Genomic DNA, 9,032 nt, shown 5'->3' on the forward strand with positions numbered 1-9,032 from the left:
TTAGGCTTGAGTTTTTTATCTGAAAGCTCTACTGTGTTCGTTTTTTATAACAGTTAATGTAAATTGTCGAAAGAAAAAGGGATTTGTTTCTAAAATCTAACATTTAAATGTTCTATAACGTGCTGTATTTAAATGACAGTGATAAAGCATGCATTATCCCTGTAAAACAGTCACTTCTTATTGGTTACAGTCTCTAATTGTTCTTTTCTTATAATTCAAATTTAGGATATTTAAACTGTTAGGCAATGGAAAGGAATTCCAGTGACACAAATCACTTGCTGAATACAAGCTGTTTTAGCTGCAGTAGATTGTGTTCCTGCCTGTCAATTTCTTGGGGTCTTTCTTGCTGCAGCATTATTTATAGAAACAATAATAGTACTTGTGAGCAAGCAGAATATCAATTAACAGTATTAGTTTTATTTAATATAAAGGCCTACATTAAATCTAGGTATACATGTGCTATCTGTTTTTGTTGGGCACTGTTCACGTTATAACTTAAGGCCCAGTGTCAGCAATTCCTCTACGGGAGGCAGTGCAGAAGAAAATTATCCAGTCAAAGTGTGTCAACCAAAAATTCACAAAATTGTATACTGGACCATGTTGTCCCATTTTGGAATGTCTCATGTCACACAAGCAGATTTCCTGTAAACTGGGATGGTATTTATGCTTCTTCTCTCCTTTCTCAGCTGGATGAAGGGAGGTGGTAACTTCATTTGGCCCAAATGAGCCAATGCTGTTTGCCTTAATTGACAACTTTTATTATAAGTAGCTCTAGTCAGTGTAAGTGATAATATTTCTACCTATACTGTCTTGACTCTGGCATAATTGACAACTACATATAAATTCCGTGTTACTGGAAATAATTTTAACTATTTAAGAGTATAATTAAGACTATCCATAATAACTTTTTTTTTTCTTTAATGTGGAACTGTTTCTCTTTGCAGCCTCTGTCTGGTACCTGTCACTCTCCTACTTTCCAATTGTTCCCAGGCTGTTGTAGATGTGATGATTGATTTGCGGCATAAACCAACAAGGTAGTGTGCAAATGTTAATAAACCAGTATTTTTTAAGAACTCTTCCTAGCTTGGGGAGACTTGTAATATTTTAACTATATTGAATATCTAGAATAGGATTTTTCAAGAGTGGCTTCTTTGAAAGAATGGAAGTCGATAAAGGGCTCTTGCAGTTAACTGTGAGTCTTTACTCTCTACTAAGACAGGGACTTTAATTGTGACTCTTAAAGAGTTAAAACTTGGCAGATCTTTTCTAGTGAAAGGGAAATGCTTTTCTACTAGTGAAATAGGAGCTTCACCAACCTTTATTAAACATAAGTTGTTAAGTTTTCAATTTAAAAATTAATTTGTAAACAGCAACTTCCTCTCGCAGTTTGGCTTAGTGTAAAATTTTGGAGAACCTTGGATATTTTCAAGACTTCCTGTAGGTTTAGCAGCTGATTCTTATGACTGCCTTTTGGCTTAGTACTGTAGTAGTATGTGGGAAAACATTAGCCTTGAAGAAGTGTTCATGAATTGCTTCTAAAAGTTTCTAAAAAATTTTTGTGGGATGGAGAATTCAGTACTATGATATCTATACCACTGTATTTCTGTTTAAACAAGGCAACTTCAACTCATGAGCAATGCAGGTGAGAGCTCCCCTTCTGCCCTCTTAGATATAATACTACCTGGTCTGTTTGCCACCAGGGAGGGGAGAAAGATTGTGAAGACATTGTGGGGGCTTAGTCTCATGGGGGACCAGTGGCTTCTTGTCAACAGTCTGTTGACAAGATATTAAAAGCCCAGAGCCTAATACACAGGTTCAGAAATGGAAGACGGAAGATTTAAGTGTGGTTTACTTTTCAGGTACAGTTAGGAAGCCATTCACTGATCTGTTTTTTCACAAGATGGTCATGCTGTGTTCCATTGTGAGACATGTCTTTGGAAAGACAGTGTACTCCTCATGTACCTTGAAACTGCTTAAAAAGAAAGCCCCCATACACTCTTCTAATGTATTAGTGTAACGTCTCTAAAGCAGTGTATGTCCATGTTGATTATTCTTGTGTGACATGCAGACTGATTTAACTCTAGCTCATGGGACAGGCCCAAGAATGCCTGAAATAGGAATTCCTTAAACTGTGACAATTTGAATCTTACTACATTTAGTGTTAGTGTTATGTGCAAGTTATGTAGAAAGCTGAGAATACATTGAGTTCTTCATTATGCATCTATGTGTAATTAATGTCCTGTGTACAGTACATTAGGAACCAAAGAAATGCATTAAAGGTTTGTAATGATTCATCTGAGCCAAGGGGAGAGCCGCTCTAAGGATTAAGTGAGGCAGAGAACATTAAAAAATATTTGGCAAGACCCAGAGTTAAATTGAGCTGATGGATGGACATAAGCATCCCTAAAATTTACCCAAGGGTACCCTAGGTATTCTGAGTCTGCATGGATTTGGGGGAGCAGGTGTGAGTGGATAGGAGTGTAGTAGAAGAGAAGACAGACACAGGTGATCTTTTTTTTTTTTTTCCCTTGAAGTTGTATTACAGCATTTCAATAAAATGTTAAGTGGAGTACTGTCTGTAGCTATGATGACAGCTGTTAATCCTTACAAAGTCTAGCTTTGTCTTGCTAGAAAACCTACTCTTAAAGGTAATGAGGGTTCGCAGAACAAAGACAGCAGTATGCATTTGGGGAAGGCAGTGAAGACTCAGCATCAAAGACAAATGCCAGTGGGCACTCATCCAAGGAGAGCCAGCATAGTAACATAAGTTCCCTACTCCTGAATTTTGAAGTTTTTAGAAAGTATCAGTCTTTGTAAGGGCCCGGTGAGGAGGACACAGTGCATTCTGAAATCTTGGGAATACTTGAAGTTGGAGGGAGTCCTCTAAAATGGTAATACATGCTTCAAGTGCAGAGAGTTAACATTTTTATCCTTTTTTTTTTCCTTCAGCTCTGAAGCACTAGAAATACATGGATCTTTTACATGGCTTGGGCAAACACAGTACAAGCTTCAACTTAAAGGCCAGGAGGTCTATAGCTTGCAGCTCAAAGCTTGCTTCGTTCATACAGGTGTCTATAACCTTGGAACCCCCAGAGTATTTGCCAAGCTTGTGGACCAAGTTACTTTGTTTGAAACAAGTCAGCAGAACTCCATGCCTGCACTGATTATTATCAATAATATCTGACCACTTCCTGAAAAAAAAGCACTAAAAGACAAAATAAATGGGATTCTTTTCTTACATTGCTGGTTGACATTTTGCTGCAGTTTTTTTGAAATAGCACCTCAGACATCTAACTTGTTACTAAAGATCATGTAGAAAAGAAAATAGCAAAATATTCAGATGACTTGTCAGTTTGTTTCTCGATGCAATGCACGTTGGACTGAAAATACTTTTATCCTTTTATAATGTATTTCTTCTCTGGTAATTAAGATACTCATAACATAAAATACTCTAACTGCAGATCTGAACATACTTGTATGTCCAATGCCCTGTCAAAAATGCAGCTTGACTGCTGTTACAACTTCCAGCATGGTGTGTTTAATATTTGTGGCTGTATTAGGATATGATTCAGGAAGAAAACCTCATTGGCTTTTTCCTGTCTGAAGCCATTAGTCATGGTAAATCCCAACCTTACTGTGAAGTTCAATGAGGTCTCTCAAATCCATTTCCGATTCTCGGTTCTTTAGTTTAAGATTTTGGTTTCATATTTATGGAAACGGGTGACTTTTCAAGGTTTACATAAAAGTCCACCTAGGATGTGTAAAAAAAATTTGAACCAGTTTGAGTATTTTCTCATTCATCTCAAAACAGAATGCACTATTTCACAACCATGAGATTGTCATTTAAATTGTCACTTACTTTATTATGTAACTATAACAACTGATCTGTTTAAAAAAATCTACTTAAGATTTTCAGAATATGTATTATATTTATAACAAATGTACTGTAAATAGAATAAAGCATACACCATATTCATTGTATGGACTGGTGGCCTTTTTGCTTCCCATTGCATACAGCTTGTAGCAATCCACAGGTGCTGGTGCTATCATAGGACAACGCTGGTGTATGAGACAGTGCATCTACCTTCTGATGCATTTTATTCTTTTTAGGTAAGGCTTCCAATTTTACTTGTGTTTGGTGCTACTGTATGACTGTCTCTAGGACTCTATACTTCCTGAAAGTCATGGAACCCATTCACAGCACATAACCTTTCATAGTCTAACTTAATAGGACTGTGGATCATGTTGCTAAATCAATAGAATACTGAAATATTATCTAATCATGAATATGTTGCTTCAGGCCTCAAGTCCTTTTCTGCTGATGTACAGCTTGAAAGAATAATCTGAAAGGATCTCAGCATTGTAGCCTTAAGCTGTGTCATCCTTGCTTTTTCTGTCTCACACCCGTTTAGGGAAGGAAAAGTTATTATTGATGCCATTCAGCCGTGCACTGTAGGCCACAATGTTCTAAGTCACAGCTGGTGTGTATTTTAAGACAACCTGTCCAAAGTGGGTTATCAAGAGCATCATGTTTAGAAATTGGATGAAAAGAAGAGAGACCCGGTAGAGGGAACTGGGCTTGTCTGATGGGAGGCTGGAGATGGTACAAATGGCAACTCACAGTGAGATCTGGCCATTGAGCAGTGGCTGGAAGGTAAAAAGCAGGTGAGAATTTGAGAATCTCTGAATGACACAGTAGTGAGATGAGATGAGATGAGATGAGATGAGATGAGATGAGATGAGATGATGCAGGGCAAAGCAGCTCCTGGAGCTTCTCAGCACTGCAGGCCCAAATGTGTAAGCTCTGACGCTCACCTGCACGTCTGAGTGGTCTGATTCATCAGTCTGAGACTCAGCAGGAGCTGTGGGTGTTTAGGAGGAGGAGGGTCCTTGGTAACCTGCTTTTCTATATTTCAAATATGATGGTGGATCTTTTCCTTTCTTGGAATTGCAGTAGCAATGGTTAGCTGGAGGCATGCTCTTTGTCTCTCTTGGTGTGTCATTAGAAATTCTAAGTGTGTCTTTGGGAACTGTAAAAATCAGTATGATTGCTTAGGAGAGGAACTAGCATGGAAGTAGAGCTAAGTGTGCCTCCTTAGTGGATTCTCACATGGGAAACTGTGAGAACTGTGTCCACATTTTGGACTCCCAGTGATGATGGACAACAGTTCTATTGAAATGAAAATTAGTCTTGTCTTGCTATTGAATAAATAAGTAATCTGCAAGGCATGCTTGTGCTTCTGTCACAGCAATGTTGTGGCTCACAGTAGATCATAATATCACATCTTTGAGACAGCTAGAAAAAGCTTTCAAAGACAATGAGATCCAAGGGTTCTTTTTTTGTACTAGGAATCTGCTGAATGTTTATTTCTTGCTACCTTTGTAACATAAAATCATGAAACTTGCCAAGCTGGAGGTTTTGGTGAAAAATAAAATGCCCTGTTTGAATCTGGGGAATATGGGAACAATTTTATCTTGTATTACTTAAAATACAGAAATAATTCCATATACTAATATATATAAAATTTGGCTTTTCATTTGAGCTGAGTAACCAACAAGCCTGTTTCTGAGATGAGGTGAATTCTGCCATCCCTTCCATACTTGATGGCATGTGCTGCTCCATCCTTTGTGAGGGGAATTCAGGTGGTTGTAAGCTGCTTTGCCAAAAATTGGTGAAATGCTGCTTTGACAGATAACTATTTTGTGCAATGCAAATCTGGAGTGATAAGGTTTTACAGAGTCAGAGTCTGTGAATCATGTAGGAGATGACTATGATAACATAGCAAGGTCTTGTGCTTTTACTTGCCTCAAGCAGCAATTCCCATCTGCTTCCTCAAAAATAGTAGAAATCATTCTAAATGGAGTATTCCTCTTATATTTTTAATATTGTGTACTTGTCTTGGCTGAAACTAGGACAGTATTCTATTGTAAATTTTTTTTTCAAGGGATGGTTATGCTGATAAAGCTGTGGAATTTTCTGAATTTGTTGCCTTGTCTTGTAACCTAAACTTTTCTATGCTTCAAAACAGGAAAAATTATCATAACTTTAATACTTAAATTATTTATGACAGAAACTCACTTTGTCTCTATCTGAAATGACATTTTTAAAATCCTGTCTAAATACTGAGTAATAGGATAATGACTTAACTAGCAATAAATATCTAAAAGTTTGTAGCAAAAGCAGTATTAATTGCTTAACTTGTAAACAAAAGGGCCATTTACTTACTCTTGTGGTTGGTGTAATTCTAACTTATTATTGCTGTCTGACTAGAAAAGTGACAAATTAAGTAAAAAGTCCATTCCTACCATGGTTTAAGACAGGCAATATTCTCCTGATACTCGGCATGTGTGAAAACCTGTGCTCTCTTCAGGAGCTGGTTACAATTCAAGGTTTGGAGTTGGAAGATAATTGGTCTTCGCCACACAGCCTGACTAGATACCAATTAATACAAAGTCCACTGAAGTCCCCTTCATTTAAATACAGTTTTGTAACATTTAAAATCTGCCAGGTTTCTGAAATCATTCGCTTGTCCTGGAAAGACTGTCTGTACAGTGAAACAAATAGGAGTAGACACATAGAGTCAGTGAAACATTTAGAATGAAAAATGAGTGGGAAAAAGAAGTAAAATTCTTTTTTGATTTCAAAATAATAAAACATTAACTTTCTAATTAGAAAAAGAGCATTGAACCAGTTTCTCCATTGCATCTTTATAACATTTTTTTCCTAAATAAAAGGAAATTTCTCTTATTAGATTTCCCAGAGACTTCCAAAAATTCCACTCAAAATAACTTTTTCTTCCTGATTTTTTACAGTGATAAATGAGATAGAGAGTATGTAAAAAATCAAAAGCAAAATCAGAAACACTGTGATGCCCAAAAATGTTGATAATTTTTGGGAAAAGCACCATAGACATGCACTGGGAAGGTGATGGATAAATTGCAATAACTGAGATGTACCCGCTACAATGGCTTTAAAGATATGAGCATTATAGGGAGGGAAAATGGACTTCTTTTTCTTTCTGTCAAGAGTTTGATAAGTAACTGAGGACTGATTCAGCAACTCATAACAACCTTTTGATATCATTCAAAGATTCAAGTAAAAATAGCAAGAGGGAAAAATAATGTAAAGAGAGGTCAGTTCTGTGTTTAGAAACTTCTCAGTAGAAGACTTGAAGATCTGTTTCTCTCCCACTGAGTCCTACAGAAAGCCAAATAGTATCCTTATTATCCCTCATGTCATAGGTCATTGGTAATTATTACTGACTCTCGGGATCCAAGGCTTGAAGCTAACAAAGGAAATTAGCACCAATTCATTTCCAGTTTTGATAGTAAATAGTCTTTGCTCAGGTACAAATGCTCTTGTGACCTGTGCCTTGAAACATCAGCTTTCCCCCCCAAAAACTAGTTTTCTTTACTAAATAACTTTGGACACCCGGAGTTGTGTTTCTTCCCTCTGGACAGGGAAAGTGCCTACACTGTTAATTACAATTTCATGATGGTTTTGAAAAAGTTCTTAGTGTTAGGAAATTCTACTGTTTCTGGAAGCATGAACTCAGCTGCACTTTAATTTCATTTTTGTGATAGGATTTTGCCAAGTTCAGTAGCAGAATAGAGAGGTTCAAAGAAACTATTTTTTGGTAGTCATGCAAATTGTGTGCTGCCCCAGAAGAAATACATAAGGCTCCAAGATAAAAATAGAAGAATTTTATGTTTGGATTCACTGACATAGTGAATTTCAGCAGAAATAACACTTGATACCCATGGCCAGTGTGGATCCCACTGCATAGATTGTATTTGGAGCTGTTACCAAATTTCTTTCCCTGTCTAAAACAGAGACATACGTGTATAGCATGTTTGTCAAGATGTAAAGATAGTAAGTTGTGAAAAAAATTCTGTTGAAGTGCTAGAGTGACTGGAACATGCCTATGCCTTGGAAAAGAGAATAGTGTATTATGGAATAATGAAAAAAAAAAAAAAAGTTGGATTTCGTTATTTAAACCTAAGGTCACAATAACCACACAATGTAAAGAATCTTGGTACTATACCAAAGCTTTCTTACTGATCTAAAGTTAAAGTTTCCCTCCTCTAACTAAACCACAGAATGAACATTTTCATTATTCTTCAGCTGCAAATGTAAGTACAGCTGCCTTACTGAAAAGCCATCACCCTGGCTGTGAGACTGCCTGGAGAATGCAACCATGTGGTGCAATGACAGCCGCAGTCAGATTAATGGGGACAGAACTTTTAATATTAAAGATTGCCTTTAATTCAGAATCTACTGTGACACAGAGCTGTCTACATCAAAGGTGTCACACAGCCCAGGTGTATCAGAAGTCAGATCGCTGAATTGCAATGAATACAGTAGAGACTCCTGATGTTTTTCACTTAGTACACTCTTGCTCCAGTGAGATAAGGCATTATTTCTGAGTATCCTAAAATATAAAGATGTCTGCAGTACTGGAAATCCACTGAGGGAACTTCAGTCTTTCTTCATATGCACATTGCCTTTTCTTCAGTCCCTTGAACAATTTCATGGAAAAAAATTACTTCTAGAGTAAAAGCTAGGCTGGAACAGAAGAGAATTTTTTCAACACTTCTGTTTTTAAAACCGTGAATACAGATTAAACACTGAGTGTTTCCTGATCTCATTTAACACAAGATTTATTTACTACACATTTCTAGTTTACAAGAGTAAATAATTAATTTGTAAAATGTCACTTAGTTAATGAGTTCTGCTAATTGCTTAGTGGTAGCTGAAGAAGTGGAAAAATGAACACAGTTTAAAAATTAAACTTGTTGCTTGTAGACTGTAGCAGTGTATAAATCAATTCAGCTGATGCTTGCAAATGTTATTCTTGTGGGTTTTTCTCTTTGTAAGTTAGCATAGATGTATTGTTCTCCTACTGATTATTGTGGCATAGTTCCTTACCCTGTTTCCTCCAGGGTGATGAAAATTCTGCTTAAAAATAAAGAAACAAGAAAACAAGACTGTACCTATAGATTTTTACGTACTGAGGGAAATAACTTACTGA

At 36.7% G+C, this 9,032-nt stretch overlaps 1 protein-coding gene across 4 annotated transcripts in view; it reads left to right on the plus strand.

Moving 5' to 3' along the window:
- TRAPPC8 (trafficking protein particle complex subunit 8) overlaps positions 1 to 3,981 on the plus strand; it is a 52,058-nt gene extending 48,077 nt beyond the window's left edge. For all 4 annotated transcript variants that reach the window (XM_068189901.1, XM_068189909.1, XM_068189917.1 and 1 more), the window contains 2 exons: positions 945 to 1,034; positions 2,950 to 3,981. In XM_068189901.1, coding sequence (XP_068046002.1) covers positions 945 to 1,034; positions 2,950 to 3,184 — 325 coding nt within the window. In that variant the 3' untranslated portion in view covers positions 3,185 to 3,981. The remainder of the gene's footprint in view (positions 1 to 944; positions 1,035 to 2,949) is intronic.
- Positions 3,982 to 9,032: the final 5,051 nt, after the last annotated feature.

The sequence above is a fragment of the Anomalospiza imberbis genome, chromosome 1 (assembly GCF_031753505.1).
Source record: "Anomalospiza imberbis isolate Cuckoo-Finch-1a 21T00152 chromosome 1, ASM3175350v1, whole genome shotgun sequence".
NCBI classification, from domain to species: domain Eukaryota; kingdom Metazoa; phylum Chordata; class Aves; order Passeriformes; family Viduidae; genus Anomalospiza; species Anomalospiza imberbis.